The 25,231-nt window shown below is 33.8% G+C and overlaps 1 protein-coding gene across 4 annotated transcripts; it reads right to left on the bottom strand.

Moving 5' to 3' along the window:
• Positions 1–10,274: 10,274 nt before the first annotated feature.
• LOC139524582 (phospholipid scramblase 2-like) lies at positions 10,275–25,156 on the bottom strand. Of its 4 annotated transcripts, none has more exons than XM_071319443.1 (7): positions 25,072–25,156; positions 20,714–20,882; positions 17,691–17,774; positions 16,823–17,024; positions 15,843–15,957; positions 14,974–15,070; positions 10,275–13,022 (listed from the first exon to the last, which is right to left on the bottom strand). In XM_071319443.1, exons 2-7 carry the CDS (start codon positions 20,850–20,852, stop codon positions 12,922–12,924), a joined length of 738 nt encoding a protein of 245 aa, XP_071175544.1. In that variant the 5' UTR covers positions 20,853–20,882; positions 25,072–25,156; the 3' UTR covers positions 10,275–12,921. The 4 variants fall into 4 exon arrangements, with proteins under 4 accessions (XP_071175544.1, XP_071175546.1, XP_071175545.1 ...); XM_071319445.1 differs by having other exon boundaries at positions 25,077–25,145; XM_071319444.1 differs by having other exon boundaries at positions 25,041–25,137.
• Positions 25,157–25,231: the final 75 nt, after the last annotated feature.

The raw sequence follows: 25,231 nt of genomic DNA, 5'->3' as shown, positions 1-25,231 counted from the left end.
CCTGTCAAAAGGACATGTACACCTTACAATCATTTAGTTGACGGTGTTGACCTATAGCTTCTAAGAAACAAACTTCACCTGGAAAAATTAACTTTGACCAATGAACTATGACAAGGAGATCAAGGTCATATGAAACCTGGCAGACAATCATTTGCACTTTATTAATCATTATCTAAGAAACAGACCTTATATGATAACTTTAACCTTGATCAATGATGAATGAAATGAGGTCTAATATAAAAAAAGATAATGTGGTATGATTGCCAATGAGATAATTCTTCACAAGAGAGACCAAATGACACAGAAATTAGCAATCATAGGTCATCGTATGGCCTTCAACAATATGCAAAGCACATACCATGCACATAGTCAGCTTTAAAAGGCCTCGAAATGACAGATGTAAAACAAATAAAACCAGATGCTCCGCAGGGCACAGCTATATACGACCGCAGAGGTTGAACCCTGAACAGTTGGGGCAAGTATGGACACAACATTTAAGCTGGATTCAGCTCTAAATTTGGATTGTGATTAAATAGTTGACACAGCATAGGTTTCTGACACAGAATGAATGTGGTCTAATGAACTTAAAATATTTTTTTTGCCTTTGAGCAATTCACTATGCTGTTGAATATAAATCCTCTCAAAAAAATGTTTGAAGAAATTTTCTTTTTATTTATGAAATCTGAAATGAGAAAAATTTACCCCCCCCCCCCCATTTTTTTTTTCACATCCCCCTTTCCCTTTTTCCAAAACTGATCTCAATTCAAATTCCTAATGGAGTTTGCAACAATAACTACTCATTTAAATACATCATAAAATATTAAAATGTAAAATAAAGTGCTTGTTATCACTGAATGGTAAAGATTGTTTTAATTTATCAGTTGGTAGTAAAAGTGAATATACATTGTATATTGTATAAAACAATGATTTAAGTTGATTCAACTACTATTCTGGACAAAGAAAGATAACTCCAATCAATTGAAAATTTCTTGCTATTGCACAATATTGTGCAATTAGATATTTCTTGCTATTGCGCAATACTGTGCAATTGAAAATATTTGCTATTGCACAATACTGTGCAATTGAAGATTTCTTGCTATTGTGCAATACTGTGCAATTAAAAATTGCTTGCTATTGCACAATACTGTGCAATTGAAGATTTCTTGCTATTGCTGAATACTGTGCAATTGAAAATTTCTTGCTATTGCACAATACTTGATATAATAATTTTGGATCCTGATTTGAACCAACTTGAAAACTGGGCCCATAATCAAAAATCTAAGTATATGTTTAGATTCAGCATATCAAAAAAGCCCAAGAATTCAATTTTTGTTAAAATCAAACTTAGTTTAATTTTGGACCCTTTGGACTTTAATGTAGACCAATTTGAAAACGGGACCAAAAATTAAGAATCTACATACACAGTTAGATTTGGCATATCAAAGAACCCCAATTATTCAATTTTTGATGAAATCAAACAAAGTTTAATTTTGGACCCCGATTTGGACCAACTTGAAAACTGCTACATTTTTAGATTCAGCATATCAAAGAACCCCAAGGAGTCAATTTTTGTTAAAATCAAACTAAGTTTAATTTTGGACCCTTTGGACCTTAATGTAGACCAATTTGAAAACGGGACCAAAAATTAAGAATCTACATACACAGTTAGATTCGGCATATCAAAGAACCCCAATTATTCAATTTTTGATGAAATCAAACAAAGTTCAATTTTGGACCCTTTGGGCCCCTTATTCCTAAACTGTTGGGACCAAACCTCCCAAAATCAAACCCAACCTTCCTTTTATGGTCATAAACCTTGTGTTTAAATTTCATAGATTTCTATTTACTAGTACTAAAGTTATGGTGCGAAAACCAAGAATAATGCTTATTTGGGCCCCTTTTTGGCCCCTAATTCCTAAACAGTTGGGACCAAAACTCCCAAAATCAATCCCAACCTTCCTTTTGTGTTCATAAACCTTGTGTTTAAATTTCATTGATTTCTATTTACTTATACTAAAGTATTTTACGAAAACCAAGAATAATGCTTATTTGGGCCCTTTTTTGGGCCCTTATTCCTAAACTGTTGGAACCAAAACTCCCAAAATCAATCCCAACCTTCCTTTTGTGGTCATAAACCTTGTGTCAAAATTTCATAGATTTCAATTTACTTAAACTAAAGTTATAGTGCGAAAACCAAGAAAATGCTTATTTGGGCCCTTTTTGGCCCTTAATTCCTAAAATGTTGGGACCAAAACTCCCAAAATCAATCCCAACCTTCCTTTTGTGGTCATAAACCTTGTGTTAAAATTTCATAGATTTCTATTCACTTTTACTAAAGTTAGAGTGCGAAAACTAAAAGTATTCGGACGACGACGACGCTAGACGACGACGCCAACGTGATAGCAATATACGACGAAAAATTAAAATTTTTGCGGTCGTATAAAAATTAATGGCCTAATAAATGTACAAAAAATGAACAAATAACAAATATGTTACCGGTATACATTTTACAGCAACAAACGACTACAACTTAATTACAGACTCCTAACTTGGGAAAGGCACATACATACAGAATGTGGTTGGGTTAAACATATTGGCCTGAAACAACCCTCCCCCTCTAACCACGGACAAGAATGAACTATAAAAATCAGTTGAAAAAGGCTTAAATTATCAGATGGATACAAATAGAAGTACATCTAACAAAAACACAGAGTGGACATGACTGGGTACTGGTACATCACAACCACAAAAAGACCTTTTTATACGAATAAATACTGATCTGAAAAAAATCATGCATATAAGGCTATTAAAATTATCAATCAGTAAACATACAACATCCAACGGATTTAGTGAAAGACATTATAAACTGTCATAGAAAAACATGACCTTGTGCAATGCTACGATACAGGTTTGCTTTTGATTTTATTTAAGTTATTTAAAGGATCAAGAAGTTTACCAGGATCATTTATAAATTTCAAGGCACCCAAAACAACATCTTAAAAATTAGGATGTGCTATCCCAGTTGAAATAAGTTTTCTAAGGGTACAACCAAATTTCAAGACTACATCTTTATATATGGAAAAATTTAGTAAAGTAATTTGTGGTAACAAAATCCCTGACATTAATACATAGATTATACATAAGTTAAAATCTAAAACGTCACTACAGACACAGGCATAGTGAACGAGTTGTGAAATATAAACCCTGTAAGATCACATCTGTCCTTTCAATTTATACAGTTGAATTTAGTGACAGGATTTTATGTACCACAATTTCTATATTTGAATAGGGAAAATATCAAAAGATGTAAATAAACAAGTAGATTAAAAGCATGCAAAATCAAGACCATTATAGCTGGCTATATGGTAAGTTTTTTTCCATATATGAAGGTCGTCAATGACCTATAGTTGTTGACTTTTATGTCATTTAGTTGGTTGGAGAGTTGTATCATTGGCAACAGCACAAACTAAAGATTGTCCAACATAAAGTCCAATACAACCCAGATGTGAACTCGTGTACTCAAAAATGTTCAGCAACATGAACCCTACCATAACCCAAGTTCAGCAGTACCTGCAACATTAACTTTTCCAAAACCAAGGTTTTTCATTAGGTTCAGCAGTTACTGCAACATGAAACCTACCAAAACCGATGTTTTCCATTATGTTCAGCAGTTACTGCAACATGAACCCTATAAAAATTCATGTGTTCCAGTAGGTTCAGCAGTTACTGCAACATGAACACTACCAAAGCCCAGGTTTTCCAGTAGGGTTGGCAGATCCTGCATCATGAATTCCTTAGAACCCCGTGTTGTCAAGAACGTTTAGCAGTTCTTCATCATGAACCCTACCAAAACCCAGATGTTCCAGTAGGTTCAGCATTTACTGCAACATGAACCCGATTAGGTTTAGAAGTTCCTGCATCATGAACCCCACCAAAATCCAAGTGTTCCATTAGGTTCAGCAGTACCTGCAACATTAACTTTTCCAAAACCCAGGTTTTTCATTAGGTTCAGCAGTTACTGCAACATGAAACCTACCAAAACCCAGGTTTTCCATTAGGTTTAGCAGTTACTGCAACATGAACCCTATAAAAATCCATGTGTTCCAGTAGGTTCAGCAGTTACTGCAACATGAAACCTACCAAAACCCAGGTTTTCCATTAGGTTCAGCAGTTACTGCAACATGAACCCTATACAAATCCATGTGTTCCAGTAGGTTCAGCAGTTACTGCAACATGAACCCTATAAAAATTCATGTGTTCCAGTAAGTTCAGCAGTTACTGCAACATGAACACTACCAAAACCCAGGTTTTCCAGTAGGTTTTCCAGTAGGGTTGGCAGATCCTGCATCATGAATTCCTTAGAACCCCGTGTGTTCAAGAACGTTTAGCAGTTCCTGCATCATGAACCCTACCAAAACCCAGATGTTCCAGTAGGTTCAGCATTTACTGCAACATGAACCCGATTAGGTTTAGAAGTTCCTGCATCATGAACCCCACCAAAATCCAAGTGTTCCATTAGGTTCAGCAGTACCTGCAACATTAACTTTTCCAAAACCCAGGTTTTTCATTAGGTTCAGCAGTTACTGCAACATGAAACCTACCAAAACCCAGGTTTTCCATTAGTTTCAGCAGTTACTGCAACATGAACCCTATAAAATCCATGTGTTCCAGTAGGTTCAGCAGTTACTGCAACATGAAACCTACCAAAACCCAGGTTTTCCATTAGGTTCATCAGTTACTGCAACATGAACCCTATACAAATCCATGTGTTCCAGTAGGTTCAGCAGTTACTGCAACATGAACTCTATAAAAATTCATGTGTTCCAGTAAGTTCAGCAGTTACTGCAACATGAACACTACCAAAACCCAGGTTTTCCAGTAGGTTTTCCAGTAGGTTTGGCAGATCCTGCATCATGAATCCATTAGAAACCCGTGTGTTCAAGAACGTTTAGCAGTTCCTGCATCATGAACCCTACCAAAACCCAGATGCTCCAGTAGGTTCAGCAGTTACTGCAACATGAACCCGATTAGGTTTAGAAGTTCCTGCATCATGAACCCCACCAAAATCCAAGTGTTCCATTAGGTTCAGCAGTACCTGCAACATTAACTTTTCCAAAACCCAGGTTTTTCATTAGGTTCAGCAGTTACTGCAACATGAAACCTACCAAAACCCAGGTTTTCCATTAGTTTCAGCAGTTACTGCAACATGAACCCTATAAAATCCATGTGTTCCAGTAGGTTCAGCAGTTACTGCAACATGAAACCTACCAAAACCCAGGTTTTCCATTAGGTTCATCAGTTACTGCAACATGAACTCTATACAAATCCATGTGTTCCAGTAGGTTCAGCAGTTACTGCAACATGAACTCTATAAAAATTCATGTGTTCCAGTAAGTTCAGCAGTTACTGCAACATGAACACTACCAAAACCCAGGTTTTCCAGTAGGTTTTCCAGTAGGTTTGGCAGATCCTGCATCATGAATCCATTAGAAACCCGTGTGTTCAAGAACGTTTAGCAGTTCCTGCATCATGAACCCTACCAAAATCCAGATGCTCCAGTAGGTTCAGCAGTTACTGCATCATGAACCCGAAATTCCAGTAGGTTAAGAAGTTCCTGCATCATGAACCCCACCAAAATCCAGGTGGTCCAGAAGGTTCCGACGTTCCTGCAACATGAATTCTACCAAAACCCAGGTGTTCCATAAGGTTCAGCAGTACCTTCAACATTAACTTTTCCAAAACCAAGGTTTTTCATTAGGTTCACCAGTAACTGCAACATGAACCCTATAAAAACCCAGGTTTTCCATTAGGTTCAGCAGTTACTGCAACATGAACCCTATAAAAATCCATGTGTTCCAGTAGGTTCAGCAGTTACTGCAACATGAACCCTATAAAAGTTCATGTGTTCCAGTCAGTTCAGCAGTTACTGCAACATGAACACTACCAAAACCCAGGTTTTCCAGTAGGTTTGGCAGATCTTGCATCATGAATCCCTTGGAAACCCGTGTGTTCAAGAACGTTTAGCAGTTCGTGCATCATGAACCCACCAAACCCAGATTTTCCAGTAGGTTCAGCAGTTACTGCAACATGAACCTGATGTTCCAGTAGGTTTAGAAGTTCCTGCAACATGAACCCTTCCAAAATCCAGGTGTTCCAGAAGGTTCCGACGTTCCTGCAACACGAACCCTACCAAAACCCAGGTGTTCCAGTAGGTTCAAAAGTTCCTGCAACATGAACCCTACCAACACCCAGGTGTTCCAGTAGGTTCAAAAGTTCCTGCAACATGAACCCTACCAACACCCAGGTGTTCCAGTAGGTTCAGCAGTTCCTGCAACATGAACCCTACCAACACCCAGGTGTTCCAGTTGGTTCAGCAGTTCCTGCAACATGAACCCTATCAACACTCAGGTGTTCCAGTAGGTTCAGCAGTTCCTGCAACATGAACCCTACCAATACCCAGGTGTTCCAGTAGGTTCAGCAGTTCCTGCAACATGAACCCTACCAACACCCAGGTGTTCCAGTAGGTTCAGCAGTTCCTGCAACATGAACCCTACCAACACCCAGGTGTTCCAGTAGGTTCAGCAGTTCCTGCAACATGAACCCTACCAACACCCAGGTGTTCCAGTTGGTTCAGCAGTTCCTGCAACATGAACCCTATCAACACCCAGGTGTTCCATTAGGTTCAGCAGTTCCTGCAACATGAACCCTACCAATACCCAGGTGTTCCAGTAGGTTCAGCAGTTCCTGCAACATGAACCCTACCAACACCCAGGTGTTCCAGTAGGTTCAGCAGTTCCTGCAACATGAACCCTACCAACACCCAGGTGTTCCAGTAGGTTCAGCAGTTCCTGCAACATGAACCCTACCAACACCCAGGTGTTCCAGAAGGTTCAGCAGTTCCTGTAACATGAACCCCACCAGAAACAAGATGTGAGCTGAAGTGTTCAAAGGTTCTGCAGGTCCTGTTTTAGTGTTTAACTAGTGGCACCTGGTGTGTTACTCATTTTAAAACTGTTGATTAGATATATTTGGTGCTGAAGCATCACAAAACATCTGATTGTTAACTGTTGTGACTAACCCTAAGGTATCTTCAAGTCATTTACCATTGGTACATTTAAGGGAGCTACCATTTGATTTTTATGGGGGGGCTATATAGGATGAAAAATTGTGTCCTGCCTTTTTTTTTAGTTGTAATCTCTGTCCTGCCTTTTTATTTTTCACTCTATTCAGTCCTGCCTTTTTTTTATTAGTTTATCCTGACTTTTTTTACCTAAATTGTCATCCTGCCTTTTTTTTTTGCAAAGTGTCTCATCCTGCCTTTTTTTTTTTTAACTCAAAACACCTGTCCTGCCTATTTTTTTCAAATTTCATCCTAGCCCCCCCATAAAAATCAAATGGTAGCTCCCTAAGCTAGGCAGACATTTCTTTGATTAAAAACAAAATTCAAGTACTCGCAAAGTGTTTTGTATTTGTACCAGCTGACAAAGCAGCTAGAAATGTGGTGATGGTATAAGGTATGAACTACAAGAAAGTCCTTAAGAATGAAATTGTACATTCAACTACATTTAATGCTCTTCCCTCCACACAATAATATAGTAAATAACCATGTCACTACCACACCTCAGCTTCAGGCCTCTTCTGAACAGGTTCTCACTATGCATTGGCTACCTCTAGCTACACAAAAGCATCCATAAAATATAATTTTATCTTGGCCTCTAGTGAGGGTTCCACTACAAGTCTTTCAGTGCTTTTAATGAGCCGTAACTACTATCAAACGACTAATCATTAAGGTTTGTAATAAAACATGAAATTAGAAGAATTAATAATTTTTCTCTGGATGTTAAAGATAAGTTATGTGCTTTTGATGGTCCTTTTTATTTGTTTGACACACTACAATTCCATACTATCTAATCAAACAAAACCTTTCCTATTAAATTAAATGGTATATCTATAAATCTGGTTGCAAATTTATTTGCTGACACTCATAATAAAAATAACAAATTTCAAAAGAGAGAGGTATATATGTTCCAGACCGTATCAGTATTTGGACCGTATGCGTACTTTTTCAAAATACGCATACGGTCGGACCGTACACGTACGGTCTGGCTAATATTATGAAGTTGGTCAAGTTTATTAGATACAAATGTATATCACAGATCAACATAACTTATATTTCAAATTAATATAAAAAGTTCAATAGTAATTGAAATAAACACTCAACATTTTGAATATTAAAAAAAATCATGCTTATTTAATCTGTTAATCTCCTATATTTAGCATGTCAGTAATTCATTAATTGCAACCCAGTGTGCTCTTTGAAATTTAAGTTATCGGAAATAATTTAAAATATGATGTGAGAGGACAATTGTTTTAGAATATTTAGACACTTTACAAAAAAAAATGCATATGCAAAAAGTAAAATCACAAAAAATACTGAACTCCGAGGAGAATTCCAAACGGAAAGTTTCTAATCAAATGGCAAAATCAAATGAAATAACACATCAAATGAATGGACAACAAAAAAGGAACATGCATGAACAAAACATGATAATGTAAAAAAAATATGACGTTCCTTGTGGTAGCAAGTGTCACCTTGGGTCAGAGTAACAAAATAGGATTGAGTTATACAATTAAACAAATATTTAATGTCAATTGTTCGCTTATTCACTTTATCCATCTTATTGATATAATAACAATTTGTATAACTATAAATAAAGATTTTGATAAATGTTTGTTTATATTTAACCCATATGATCCCAAAACATGTATGGTCAGTTGGACCGTACAAGTATACGTATACGGTCCGGTCCAAATACTCATATGGTCTGGAACATATATATACTAGATACACTTACTGGAGGTGTGATGAGATGATAAAAAGTGATATATTTTCTCCTTGACATTTATGTAAGTTTCCTTTTATAAAGTTTGACAGATTGTATGTATTCCTATGAGTACCAATTGTGCCCCTATAATAGCAGAATTGTTCCTGAACTATTATGAATTACAGCTTATGGCAAAACTCAGTAAAGACCTTCTAAATTCCATTTTATTGATAAATTCAACAACATTTACCCTTATCTTGATGATATTTATTTTGTTGAGTAATCAAGAATTCTCTAAATACATTGCCAAAATATAACCACAAGAACTTACCTTAAATAAATCAAATATTAATAGCAATTAGTGTATTTTCCTAGATTTAGACAATTCAGTTTAACAACAGAAATTCTACACCAACATTCAATACAAAAGTGATGATTTTTCTTTCCCTATTGTTAATTTTCCTTTTTTGGACAGTGATGTTCCTCTGGCACCATCTTACAGTGTTTATATTATCCAACTCGTACATTATGCCCATGTCTGTAGTGATGCTTTGGATTTCAATAAGCGTAATCTATGTATAACTGGAAAATTATAAAGTCAGTGACAAATTATTAAAAACTTTTCCAAGTAAACTTATCAATCCCTGCCACATCCTGTTTTTATGCCCCAACTTAGTACCTTTTTGGTCAAGCTAGTTTTTGATGAAGTTGAATTCCTATCAACTTGAAACTTAGTACAAATGTTCCATATGATACGATATTTCTAACTTTAATGCCAAATTAGTTTTGGCCCCGATTTCAGTCCCACTGAACTTAGAAAATATCATAGTGCCAGCTTCAGGTTTAAGTTTTTGGTCAAGTAGTTTTTGGTGAATTTGAAGTCCAATCAGCTTGAGACTTAGTACACTTGTGCCCTATGATATGATATGATATGATTTAATGCCAAATTAAAGTTTTCACCCCAATTTCAGTCAACTGGACATAGAAAATGGTAGTGTGAGTGGGGCATCCATCTACTATGGACACATTCTTGTTGTTTAATTTCTTTTCTTTGTATTGATCTGCTGAGTTAAGCCTTTTTCAACTGATTTTACAGTTTGTTCTTATGTTCTGTTGTTACACCACTGTCCCAGGTAGCGCTCAAAAACATTTTTAACACCACCACATTATGTATGTGCATGTCCAAAGTCAGGAGCCAGTTATTCAGAGTGTGTTGTTGATTCATGTCTGTCATGTTTGTTTTTCATAAACTGGTTTGTTATAAATTAGGCTATTAGTTTATCAATTGAATAGTTTCATTTTTATCATGTCAGGGCCTTATAAAGCCGATTATACTGTATTGGTTTTTCTCATTGTTTTTATATTAATGAAATAATAATGAACATTATTATAATGCAACAACAATCTTCATGTCACATTGCTAACTAATAAAAGAACAACTCAACACTATAATTATACAGATCTTTTACTGTAAAATACAACAACAAAATTAATATATATATTATAAAAAGAAGTAAAACTTTAATGCCATATAAAAAATAAATATCACAGAACATAAGGCTTAGTATAAAATCTGCTGTTTTATAGTGGGCTTATACCATATTACTCAACCAAGTGAAACCAGGTGCTCCGCAGGGCGCAGCTTTATACGACAGCAGAAGTCGAACCCTGAACAGTTGGGGCAAGTATGGACACAACATTCAAGCTTGATACAGCTCTGAATTTGGATTGCGATAAAATTTTTGACATAATATGAGTTTCTGACACAAAACAAATGTCAAGATCTTATAAATCTATTGCAAAATATTGTGGAATTTGAGAAATTTGAAGAAAAAAAAATGAAAACAACTACCAGCCCCCTTTTTTTTGCAATGTGTAAAAAACCTGACATTTCTTTATTCATAATATACAAGTAGTGTTAGGGAGGTAAATCCGAACATACCCAATGTTGTGTGTTAAATGTTTCAGAATTATCTCCCTTACACTGCTTTTAAATTGTCTTAATTGTCCATTGACCAGAAATACCTAGTTTTTCCCCTTTTTTGCCCCTAATTCCCAAACATTTTGAGCCATTACCCCCAAAGTCAATACTAACCATCCCTTCATGGTATGGAAACTTGTGGTTTAATATCAGAGAGATTCATACACTTAAACATAAGTTATTGTTTGAAAACTACAAAAATTATTATTTTGGGCCCCCTTTATGACCCCTAATTCCTAAACTATTGGGACCATAGACCTTTAGTGGTATTGAATCTTCTTGTAAAAAATTATAGAGATCCATACATTTTAACACAAGTTTTTGTCTGTAAACTAGAAAAATGCTTCTTTTTGGCCCTTTTTTGGCCCCTTATTCCTACATATTTGGGAAAGTTAACCCCAAACTGAATCCCTGCCTTCTCTGTGTTATATGGAAACTTGTGGTACAATGTGAGAGAGATCCATACAGTTACACACAAGTTATTGTCTTAAAACTAGAAAAATGCTTGTTTTGGCCCCTTTTTGGCCCTTAATTCCTAGACTGTTTTCCCAATAACCCCTTAAAATAAATCCCAACCTTCGACTTTTGGTATTAAACATTGTGGTACAATTTCAGAACAATTGAAATACTAATACACAACTTTTTGTCCTGAAACTAGATAAATGCTGTTTTTGGCCACTTTGGGCCCCTAATTCCTAAACCTTTAGGACCATAACCCCCAAAATCAATCCCAAGCTTCCTTTTGTGGTTATAAACATTGTGTTAAATTTTTATTGATTTCTTTTTACTTATTCAAAAGTTATTATCTGGAAACAATCCGTCTTCGGACGACGACGACGACGTGATACCAATATACAACCAAAATTTTTTTAATTTTTGCGGTCATATAAAAATACATGTATAGCAAAAAGTTAATTATTTCATCATTACCTCTTGAATATAAACTACATAAAGCATTAAAGTTTTCTATAAACCTCTAGTTTTCAGGGAATTACCTTTTTGTAGGTGTAATACCCCTATTAGTCTGTTAAATTTGCACTTTTAAGAAAATTGTGCAGAATTTATCTTTGTTTCAAATAAAGAAATACTTTGCATGAGTAAAGTTTCATCCTGTCCAGTACTATAGAAAAAAATCACATAACATTTCATTGCATATAAGAAAATAATCATCACTAGAAGTTAACCAATCAAATTTTCATTTCTTTTTTACCTGTGTATAAGCTTTAGTAATCATGTAATCTCAAGTTTCCAATAATATTCTACAGAAAACCCAAATAAAAAAAATAATGGTGTTTTGAAATACTAAAGATTATATGTTTAGGACCCATAAATGTTTTACTTCAATGAAACGTAGGAGTAATTACCTACAACCGTTAAATTCAAGGGAATATTTTTTCAATCGTTTTTTTGTGTATGCAAATGGATGTGACGTACAATGATTTGGTGATATCATCTGTATCATTATGCCTTGATATTTACAAGATGAGCCATATTGAACAATACATCTTATAAAAATAAATAAAAATACAGTTTATCAATTTAAAAAAAAATAATACTTTATATATGAATAACAGATGTGTAATAGTCAAAGAGACAGCAACAGAGCAATTAAAAACACTTAACAGGTACCAAAGATCAATCATAAACACCAAATTCTATAAATAGCAATCAGGTTGCTGTGGTCAACTAATAAATATTTTGTTCTGACCTAGAGTCCTGACCTTGCCCTTGAACCCATTTATAACTACTCTATTAATTATACAGATAGTTGTTTTTAGAAAAAATCTTATTCAACTTTAGCATCATAACCCTGCTTTCATCAGTTACTGAAAAATGATACGGGTGAAAGAGTTCTAATTTTATTTTCCCCAAGACCTGCTTAAAGTTATATATGGAAAAGTCATCACATTGAATCCTGGTAACTACAGTGACAACATCATATGTATAGAATTCAACACACATGAATAAGTTTACAAAATATTTCAGACTTACAAATAAATTTATATAATATTGCATATATCATGTATATAATGAACAAGCTGCTGAAACAGCCAATTAAATCTCTACTTCAGATCTTAGCTCTGCTCTACATAAATGATGAATAAAGTTTAATAATCAGCAACAAGTTCTTTGTTGTCTCTCAAAGAAATTATAGTCTATTAGGAAACTACTGCCTAAAATTATAATTTTATCCTGGATGTGCAGATCTTTTAGAACTGAAAATATAAAATTATTATATGTAAGTGTTTTGTAAACAGGAAAGTGTCCAGTGATCAATCTGAAAATGCATTACACTGTATAGCTGACTTATAATATAAACCCTGAAACCAAATTTCAGAAATCCTTATGATGAAGTTCCTGAGAAAGATGTGAAGAAAAATATTCATTGGACAGAATTAGACAGACAGATGGATAGAGAGATAAAACAGCACACACACATTTTTTTTTAAAGCAAGGATATTATTTAAGTGCTGGGGTGTAATTGCAATTTAGAAGAAGATTATAGATCGTCAAGTCTTGTTAACAACATTTTAATTTATTTTTTCTGTCGGCTATTTATGCAGAAGTTGGTTTAAATATGAACAAAGGGAGATAACTCCAATTTCAAATATTACTTTTGATATTTTAGAACAGGTACTACTGGTACTAGAATTGTGCACAATTTATGTAGCTTTTAATGTAATATTTCAAAAGATAATAATTTGCAGGTAGACATATTATTCTGAATCCAGATTGACAAGTCTTTGCTCTGACTTCCTAATGCTGTGTGCTTATTGGAGAAACAACAAATATTAATTTTCAACAGGTCTTTAGTTTGACCTGGCAAGGGTTCAAACCCAAGACCTCCCACACTTGATGCAAGCATGGGACCACTGAGGCAGTTAATGAATAAGATGTATATTATGCAGAAATTCAATCTTTATCCCAATAGTACACTGCATTTAGAAAATAACACCCAATAGAAAGTAAACTTATCAAGTGAATATTTCATTGTGGGAAAAAAAAGGAGTTAAGGAGCAGACCGGTGTGGTATCAAATTAATCTAGACCTTTAAAGGACATCATATGTAAAGGTGAATGTATACTGAAATGAAATCAATCTCAAGAAATGAAACAAAGATTAATACCTTTTTGTTGTTGGGGTGTTGTTTCATTTAATATACCCCAACATCTCATTCTAATTAAAAACTAGATGCGTCAAAGCCACACGAATGGCCCCGTCTCAAAAGTTGAAAAATCTGCAATTTCAATAACACAAGTGGACACAAACATGATGCTAGTCTCACTTATCACAAATCAGCTTAAAATCTGGTTGCGTATAGAAAAAAAGTGTGTATAACTGTGATTTTCAACAATTTATCAAAGTCCAAAGCCTGTAAATTACGGCAAAAATAAGCGGAGCGAAACGAAACTTAAACTATATCTGTAACTCATCGTGGTTAACTCCCATACCAAAAATCAGCCCAATATCTGAAAGAGTTTAGATAAAAAGTCTGTATAACTGTGATTTTCAACAATTTATCAAAGTTCAAAGCCCGTAATTTCAGCAAAAATAAGCGGAGCAGAATGAAACTTAAACTCGATCTGTAACTCATCATGATTAAGTAGTACTCACATAACAAAAATCAGCCCAATATCTGAAGGCGTTTAGAAAAAAACTGTGTATAATGATTTGTTGCGGAATGACGAAACTACAGAATTTAGGAATTACGGACAAGGGTAAAACCATATGGCACCAACAACTTCGTTGCTGGGCCATAAAAAACATCAAATAAACAGACAAGGTACTTTTAAGTTGATTTTTGTTATCAATATACTTAAGAAATAATTCATGGGGGCTTGAATATATCGTGATTTTACCACAGGTTGGCCCTTTATGACAAATATTTTACCCTGAGCGATAGCAAAAATATTCTTATAATCTTATTCTTATATTCTTACGTCATTGTTCTATGACGTCGGGTACCTCATTCATCAAAAAGTATTTGACGTGGGAGTATGATTGGAACAGCCCTGGCAATATATTCATATTTTACCACGGGTGTGTATTCAAAGTGTTTGAAGGACGTCATGCTAGAAATTTTATATAGGTAATTATTAAATAAATTTTCACACATTATCATTCGGAATACTACATTTCCCATACTATAAAATTACTAATACCTACATTTTATGGTGTATTCGTTTTCTGTCCCACAGAAATCTTTACAGTTTCCTGAACAGTTCTTTGTTATTTCTGCTACTGGTTCCCCTCTCTCTGTTATCTTAAGAAACAATAATAATCTTAATTCATGCATACAGGTACTCTGAATTTTTAGAGGGCATTTATTTATCATTGCTAAAATATTATAACTATGGACAAATATATGAGAATTTTAAATATATTTTTTTAATTTTTGTAAACCTTCTGCTTCCCAATTTTAATAATAACAAAAATCATTGCAAAATTTAACATAAGCATAAATATCTATTGTAAATCCATCAACTAACAAAAATACCATTGTGTACCCTCTAACTATCTTGTGAACTAAAATAAAGCATCGACCCCAATGAAGTCTTTAACTTGTCAAATGTAAAATATATACAGTTTTCTTGTCTCCAACATGTCCAAAGCTGATCGTGTAATATTAAAAGAACAAGAATGTGTCCATAGTACACGGATGCCCCACTCGCATTATCGTATTCTATGTTCAGTAGACCGTGAAATTGGGGTCAAAACTCTAATTTGGCAATTAAATTAGAAAGATCATATCATAGGGAACATGTGTACTAAGTTTGAAGTTGATTGGACTTCAACTTCATCAAAAACTACCTTGACCAAAAACTTTAACCTGAGCGAACGGACGGACGGACAGACCAGAAAACATAATGCCCCTTTACTATCGTAGGTGGGGCATAAAAATAGGTACTAACACTTTGTTGCTGTTAGATCAATCGAACCAAAACAATATGTTTATATATTCTCCCAGGATGAGATTATGATATTAAATACCTCTGAGGATATACATGTATATTAGAACATTGGCAGAACCTCACCTGTATGGATACACTAGCACATAGTTTGCATAGAAAACAACTGAAACTAATTCTGAATAAGATTCTGTCATCCTCACTAGTTATATAATAACCTGGACAGCAACAAAAACTTCGACTGAAAATAAATATTGTACATATACTGTATTTATATAGCACATTGGACAGCAACAAAAACTTTGACTGTAAAATAAAAATTGTACATGTACTTCTTTGTTAATTTGCTCTTAAAGATTGCTTTAGATTTCTCAATTAATAAATTACTTACAAAATTATCTACACAAGAAGCTTAATGTACATATACTGAAAAGGATTCTCCAAAATTGTATATTACTGCATAACTATACAGACGATTATCTCCCTTGTAATTTTTTAATTAAACATATTTTTTGAAAGGTGAATATCAACATTCTACTCGACCCTTTATTCATGAAATGCAGGAATTTAATTTAACTAAGTAAACCAAATCATGATATAGTTGTTAGTCAATTTAAGTTCTTTCCTTAGAAGTCGTGTCATTGGTTTGAATTACCTCCCCTTTACGAAAATATTGAAAATCCATGAGTGGTCACACTACTTTATATTCAACCAGGCTTAAAAAACATGTTAGTAAAGTATTAGTGTGAAAATGTCATAATATTTGCTATATGTTGAAATAACTAAATGTATATAGAAACTTCCTATCATAATGAACATGAGTACAAAGCTTTAAATTGGTATGAACATGAGTTCATTGAAAAATATTTTAAACCAAAACTTTCACCAGAAAATTCACGAATTTCACACTATTACATTCAATGTTTAGTAAACCGCTAAATGTTGGTCAAAATCCTAATTTGGCATTCATCTTGAAAAATCACATCACCTTTAATTTCAAATTGATGTAATCAAAATTTCTTAAACCAAACTTTAACCTATGATACAGGATAGAAGGATGCACAGAACAGAAACAATGAGCCCCTATGTTTAATTCTTGAACTTACTCTTCACTTATTGTAGCAATATGTGTCCCTGGAGGACTTTCTATATTTAATTCCTGTATACAACAACACCACCACCAACATACACCACATGGACAACGTAGAGGGCGCTGAAGTCGAAGTACTTCCTGTTGATCTGCATTACTTAGTTTCATAACAAAGCCTCTGTTTGCACCAAGACACTGTCTTACATAGCATTCTGAAACTAACAATTCAATACCCATTAATGAAGTGTATTTTTTTTTTTTTTTAATATAGAAAGTAAGACTGTCTAAAATTGATTTTTACAAGAGTACAAAATTTATACTAAAATGTCTGGCCTGCTAAACTTATTATGATTGAATTTATATTAAGTCTGTAAAAAGAAGGTTCAAACAATCTATGTTACTGAGGTCAAGTTGAGATGAACCCTGCCAGACAGACATGTACACCTTAAAATTATACTATACATGAAACATTTTAGCCTACTGCTGATACATATAAACCAAATATACTTATTCTATTACCATGATTACACATAATAAGTCAGTAATTCACATGATAAAAACATTTTTTTTTCAAGCAGCTACTGAACCATGAAAATGGGGTCTAGGACAATGGACACTTCATTATATAAGGGATCTGCATACAAGGAATGTATCATCTAGTTCTTCTACCTTCTAAAATATAAAAACACAAATAGTTAATGCTGTCACCAAGAGACCAAATGACACAGGAATCAACATATTATAGGTCATGTACAGACTTCAAATATGAACAAAACCTCAACAGCATACAGGTAGTCAGCTATAAAAGACCCTGAAATGACATAATTATGTAAAACAATTCAAACGAGAAAAAAAATCCCATCATAGACTGATTACATAATTACCTTCTTGTGCATATAAAAAATGTTCTTCTTCTTTGGTTCCATCATAAAGACTGTATCTGGCTGGTCTCTGCCAACAACAGAATACTAAAATAGATGGAACTTTATTCATACATAAAAAAAAACAAGCATTTATTAAATTATATACCAGGATCAAAATTAAAGACCTAATTAAACACTAATTGATGCATACTCAAGTCAACTTTATCTGTGAATATTTAGACATTTTCCCAAATATTATAATGGATTAACTCTAATTCAGCCAAATAAATAAAAAGAACAATACCATGTTTTACACCTATATGACATATATAATATGTATTTTAAAAATATTCATAGTAATCTTCATACTAAAACTAACTTTTTCATTCATATTGATCAGCATAATATCAATTGAATTATAATATGTTGTTACTTATAATGTTTGTATGTTTCTTTTAGATTTTTTTTATCACACATGTAACATATCTATTGTCTAGATTCCAAATGCATATGTTAATTGTTTATAATAATATTCTTTACTGTGGATTCATTATTATTCGTTGGATACCAATTTTCACGGAATTAGTGAGAACATGTGAACCACGAAATTAATTGTTCAACGAATGCCAAATTTTCCATTTTCCTGCATAACCACGGAAATTGGTACCCACTAAAAAAAATAAATCCACAGTACTATACTTTTAACTAGTAGTCCCTCCTGGGACATAATTTGGTGATTAAAAAATATTCTATTCTAATTTATTTTTTTGTACATACATTTGTAAATTAGGCTGTTAGTTTTCTCGTTTTAATTGTTTTACATTTGTCCTTCTTTCAGAGCCTTTTATAGCTGACTGGGGTATGGGCTTTGCTCTTTGTTGAAGGCAATACAGGGACCTATAGTTGTTAATGTTTGTGTCATTTGGTCTCTCGTTGAGAGTTGTTTCATTGCCAATCATACCACATCCTCTTTTTTTTTTATATTTGCTACTTTTCTTTTCCTTGGTTGCACACAATATTTTTTCTATTAATCTTTTTAAAAGAATGAACTGAGCCAGTTCAACTTGCAATACAATGTAATACATTTCAATATATAACTAGTATGCTTATTTATCTAGAAACACAGATGATACATGTATGGTCCGAAATTGTCTAAAATGCAGGTTGCAGGTTGCGGGTTGCAGGTTGCGGGTTGCTAGTCCTACAACATATGACTTCGCATGCTTATTCAATTTTTAACGTTTTTACACTGATATTTTCATTTTTTATTTCTTTTTAATGCTAGTATAAAAAAAAAAGTATCAAAAAGTAAATAGAAATAGTAAATAATACCCCCATGGTCATATGTTATAGGACTAGCTGGTTGCAAGTTGCAGGTTGTGGGTTGCAGTTTGAGAGGTTGCAGAACAATTCAATTAAATATTTGATATACCAGTGTCCACGAGGGCATTAACATGAGAGGGTGTTTCTAATTTACATAATTTTATGATCAATGTTACAGTCAGGGTATCCATTTAATTTAAACAACATTCTGGTGTAAATAAAGACCTAACAATCGAATCTTTCAATTTACATTAAACATGATATATCCTGCGCTACCCGTTGCCATTAAAATACTGGGTGGCCGTCCTTCCCTTTGTATGTCTGTCTGTCCATCCGTCCTGTCTTGCTAGTGTTCTACAATTCACTAGAATTTCATAAAACTTATGCTAGTATGATCATGATAGTTTAAAATCAGCAATATTATATACAACGCATTTTTTAAAAAAGAGTTATGCTACTTAAAAATGTTAAATAAGTGAAACCCGAGGGGGGGGGGGGGGGGTGTTATTGAATATTGTTTACAATATTCATCTCCTTGTTAAACCTGCCAAGGTTTCTTTGTAGCTCTATTAAGAATTATTACTGTATGATTATATATTTAGTTACCAGTGTAAGTGGAATTTCCTTTTTTCTAAAACTATTTAACAGAGTACTGCATCTTTTAATCTTGTGTTTCACATCTGTATATCTTTAGCAGTTTGAAACTTATCATAACCTTTTTATAAGTTTATTTCTATAAAGTCATATGATGTTTGTTAAGATCAGTTTTAATGCTTTTGTTTCTTCTGTGATGACTTGTTTCACTTGTTATAATAATTTGAAAAACATGTCTAGGATGTGCACTTGTAATTGGAAGATACTAATATAAAGATATAAAACCTGAAATCAAGGACGTCACTCGATTTAAAACGCTTCCCTTTGTACACCTCACTATCTAAGTACGTCACTTCTGTATTGGAGAAATTATACGTAAACTTAATAATTGTGTTTTGTCTCTGTTTTGAAAGTGTGTTTTATTGTTGTTGCTCACCTCGAATAAGGTTTCATAGAAATAAAGTTACAGTGTTTGACTTGACAGTTGAGAAACCAGATAAATGCTAGAGATGCTAGATGCTTCTGTTTAGGCAAAAAAGGGCATATAATTATTTAAAGCCAATAATTTCTTAATTACAGCCTCAAAGAATTTGAATGTCCACTGTTAGGGATTTTATTGTTTATGTAACTAGATTAAGACAGATTAATGCGTTCTATAGAACCTGTTCAGCCTATGTCAATTTGAAGTTTTTATTACTTTAACTTTACTAGAATCAATGTTTAGAACTATTATTAGCAATTGAGCAGTATGATAAGCACCAAAAGATGGGTACATGTATGTGTATTAAAATGATGATTATAGAATTTGAAGATAATCTTTTTTTAAATGACAAAATTAAATACTGACAAAATACTTCTTCCCTACAGTATGTGTACTGTAAGAAATAAATTATATTAAATTTAGCAGTCATTGGGTATATTTTATATGTATTATATCCCCTAATATGACCTTAGTACATTATATAATATTCATATGTGTGACCTGCCACCCACAACCTGCAACCCGCAAAATAGCACTTCCTGTATGGTCCTGCTGAGCTATAAAGGTTACTTTATGATGTGGTTTGTTGTTTTTTACCAATTTTCAGTTTATGTTCTTAGTTCATACCTGTAGCAGTTATACTTACCTTCTGTTGAATCAAGATGCTGATGTATTTTGATCTCAGTTATATTCTGTAGTTCCTTCAGACCAGGAGGAAGTTCTGTTATTGGAGGAAGTTGAGGAAGTTGTTTTTCATCACTTGGCTGTGTGGTTACAGCATTCATATTGCTTTTGGTATCATTGACTTAATTAAACTGTCAGAAATAAAACATAGAGCAATTCAATACAATCTGTCTTAACCAATGTCTGCATGAAACTGGAAACCTGTGTAAAAAAGCTCTTGTATTAATAAAGGACATACAGTGAATCTGTGAAAATTACCAAACATCTGTCTCATCTGAACAGAATTTTCCATCCTGGTTAGGTTTAGGAAAAGGTCACAGAACTTTATTATTCTAATATATCTTTATCATTTCTATTCATGCTATTCAATCATTCAGAACAGTTTGAAAGTGAATTTTTATTTTAACACTTCAATATTAAAATATTTTACATATAATTATCATGACTGTCAGAAAATTATAAGTGGGCTTAAAGCTTCTTAAGATATAGTCATTTTTAAGAATTGTATAGTATTCTACATGTATACCATGTATACAAATTCTTGGTTATTTTGAGGAGAAAAAACTATTGGAAACAAATATATTTAGTCTACTTGGTATCTGAGTGACTAATGTTAATTTATATATTATTAGTTCCACAGTCCACCAAAGGAGTAGGTTCAGTAGGACCCCTTTTTGGCCCCAAAATATACCAGTCTTACAAAATTGTTAAAATGTAAACTTTTAGTTATTTATTGGACAGTAGAATGCTTCTGCTACATAAATATGGGCTGTTTTTGACAATACAATGCACATATATCGGGTACTAGCACCATTAAGTCATGCTAAATTACTGAAATCTTCACAATTCTAGCATTTTAGTTAAATTTTAGACAGTTTTCATGTGAAACGAAAGTGGCCGCATTCGTGTTCATCTTTAATATTGAAATGTAAGTTATATTTTATGATAATACATAACATATATAAAGGTTGAGGATGAACAGGGATGCGGCCAATTTCATTTTTGACAAAAATCATCTGAAAAGTGACATTTTTCCGCATATATTTGGTAGATTTTTCATATTTGAGCTTGAATCGGGTTGTTTTAATGACTAAATCAGTTAAAATCTTTCACATAAATTAATTGATTCAAATGAAATAGACACTTAAGTGTTTAAAAAGTGGTCAAAATCTTTCGTAAGATGAACCTGAAATTTGAGGCCAAAATCGGTCCTTACCGGACCTACTCCTTTAAAGTTGAAACAATTTCATAAAAAATAGACCAGTGGAGCTGTTTTGCTCCACACTTGTTGATTATTAATTTTACAATTATCTAAAATATTGTTTTTGCTTCATCATGCATATATATATATATATGATTAAATTATTATTATATATTTAATAAAGTATTTAAAGATCTATCTTTGGTCTCATTTGCCAGAGCTCAGTCCCAGAGGAACGAACCTATGTCCACTGTTTAACCTACACGAGGGGACGGTGACACATAGCTACCCGACCCTCCTGTTACAGGTACTACATGTACATTGTAATAATGGCAAACACATCCTATGGACAGCATAGAAATATGGTTGCCCCATCTCAAAAGCTCTCTATACACACAAGAGTGCACACGCTGAAATTTCTCACCCTCTTTACTAATCATTGATATTATGTTGATAGTCCTAAATATAAAGCTTTATTACAACTGTCACATAAACTTAACATTAACCAAGAAAACTAAACATTGACCAATGAACCATGAAAATGAGGTCAAGGTCAGATGAACCAATTTACAGGCAGGCATGTACAGCTAACAATTCTTCCATACAACAAATATAGTTGACCTATTGCTTATAGTTTAAGAAAAACACACCAAAACACAAAAACACAACACTGAGCAATGAACTGTGAAAATGAGGTCAAGGTCAAATAAAACCTGTGCAACTCACATATAAACATCATAATACATTTCAATACGTCAAATATAGTTGACCTATTTCATATAATATATACATGTATATACATGATATATATTAGAAAAAAAGACCAAAACTCAAAAACTTAACTTTGTCCACTGAACCATGAAAATGAGGTCAAGGTCAGATGACACCTGCCAGCTAGACATGTACACCTTACAATCATTCCATACACGAAATATAGTGGACCTTTAGCATACACTTATGAGAAAAACAGACCAAAACACAAAAACTTAACTGTAACCACTGAACCATGAAAATGAGGTCAAGGTCAGATGACACCTGCCTGTTGGACATGTACACCTTACAGTCCTTCCATACACTGAATATACTAGACCTTTTGCTTATAGTATCTGAGATATGGACTTGACCACAAAACTTAACCTTGTTCACTGATCCATGAAATGAGGTTGAGGTCAAGTGAAAACTGTCTGATGGGCATGAGGACCTTTCAAGGTAGGCACATACCAAATATAGTTATCCTATTACTTATAATAAGAGAGAATTTAACATTACAAAAAATATTAACTTTTTTTTCAAGTAGTCACTGAACCATGAAAATGAGGTCAAGGACATTGGACATGTGACTGAAGGAAACTTTGAAACATGAGGCATCCATATATACAAAGTATGAAGCATCCAGGTCTTCCACCTTCTAAAATATAAAGCTTGTAAGAAGTTAGCTAACACCGCGGCCGCCGCATCACTATCCCTGTGTCAAGCTTTCTGCGACTTTTTTGGATCGACAAAAATGGCTATACCACATTTTAGCATCGTTTGTTTACGTTTCCTTGATGTGCCTGAGGCTCGACAAAAATTGCTGCTCCACATGTCATATGATAGTTCAAGTGTCAAAGACAAAGATTTCTAGACAACAATTATGTCTAATCTATTTATAAGAATTTAAAAGTTAACACATCCTGTCCTGTGAACAACTGAAATAGTCAGCTAGTTATAAGATTCAACTGTATAAGTATGTATGTAAACCGGTTTTTTTTCTAAAGTGAACATTGATTGGTTAAATATTTCTCAGTCATGTCCTGTTTTTGAATTTGTTTGTTAGCTTTTTGGTCATGAATGTTTGTCTCTAATATTTTATTAACTGTACATTTGTATTCAGATATCGCAGATCAAATTTATTCGTTCATTGTTTAATCATACGTTTTTTGATTGAGTTAAGTCTGCCAATTGATATTTTATCGTATGTTTTTCTTTGTTGTGATGTTATGCTATTGTTTCAGAAAAAGGGAGAAGGTTTGGATCCATTAAAACGTTTAATCCCGCTGCAAATGTTTGCACCTGTCCTAAGTCAGGAATCTGATGTACAGTAGTTGTCGTTTGTTTATGTAATATATACGTGTTTCTCGTTTCTCGTTTTGTTAATATAGATTAGACCGTTGGTTTTCCCGTTTGAATGGTTTTACACTAGTAATTTTGGGGCCCTTTATAGCTTGTTGTTCGGTGTGAGCTAAGGCTCCGTGTTGAAGGCCGTACTTTAACCTATAATGGTTTACTTTTTAAATTGTTATTTGTATGGAGAGTTGTCTCATTGGCACTCACACCACATCTTCCTATATCTATGTATGTATGTATGTACTAGTAAATGCTTTCTATATTTGAAGAACCCCTGGAAAGCTGCGAGGGTACAGTGGCATCCATGTACACTCCTTATTGGTTTAAAGGAGATGTGTCACTAACCTATAATTACGACAATTTTTTTTACAAGGACATGTTACCGACCCCCCCCCCCCCCAAACACAAAGGGAGTGCTAGGACACTGGGAAGTCTGTTATTATTGTGGAGGAAGCTGAACTACTCTGAGAGAACGACTGGGCCATTAGAAGGAAACAGACAAACCCGAAAGATATCAGGAGATTCATCTCCAGGTCAAAGTAGGGGACAACTTTGACCAAACGACGCCCCCAAAGTACCCATTCTATTTTAAACTCCGGTCTGAATAAAAGAGAAGTGGGTGGGAGGGTGAAAATCAACCTTGTGATGTACATGTACATGTGTACCAAATTTCCAGAGCCCAAGTCAGATCCAACTCGGGACCTTCAGCACTGTACATAGCCATCGGTCTGAACCACGAACCAGGGACTTACTAACCGTTAGTATAGAAAGTCCTAGTCCAAATAAGAAAGTCCCTGCAAGAACCCACACTTTAAAAACTTAATATAGTGTGTAGTTAAATGATTTCTTGTATTATTATATAGTTCAATAGTTGTATTGAAGTTTTTTAACTTCAGCTTAAACTCTGAGGCTGTAATTTTAAAAATATTTTTATGTGACACCTTCTGTCGACGAACTGCACAATTCATGAAAAGAGAAATACCATTTTAGATGAACATATTTAGATAAATTACATTACTCCTGTATCGTAACCAATGTGGTTTTCTCTTGTTTACATTTTCACGGGAAATTAACTTATGAGTGGAATGTACTAAAAACTTTACTTGTCAGTCCCGACCTTTCAATTACATCATCCTATTCGATAAAACGTACATCATTTATTGAGAAAAAACA

Source organism: Mytilus edulis, chromosome 5 (genome assembly GCF_963676685.1).
Source record: "Mytilus edulis chromosome 5, xbMytEdul2.2, whole genome shotgun sequence".
Taxonomy (NCBI): domain Eukaryota; kingdom Metazoa; phylum Mollusca; class Bivalvia; order Mytilida; family Mytilidae; genus Mytilus; species Mytilus edulis.
The sequence above is the reverse complement of the archived record's forward strand: the minus strand, read 5'-3'. Positions and strand labels throughout refer to the sequence as shown.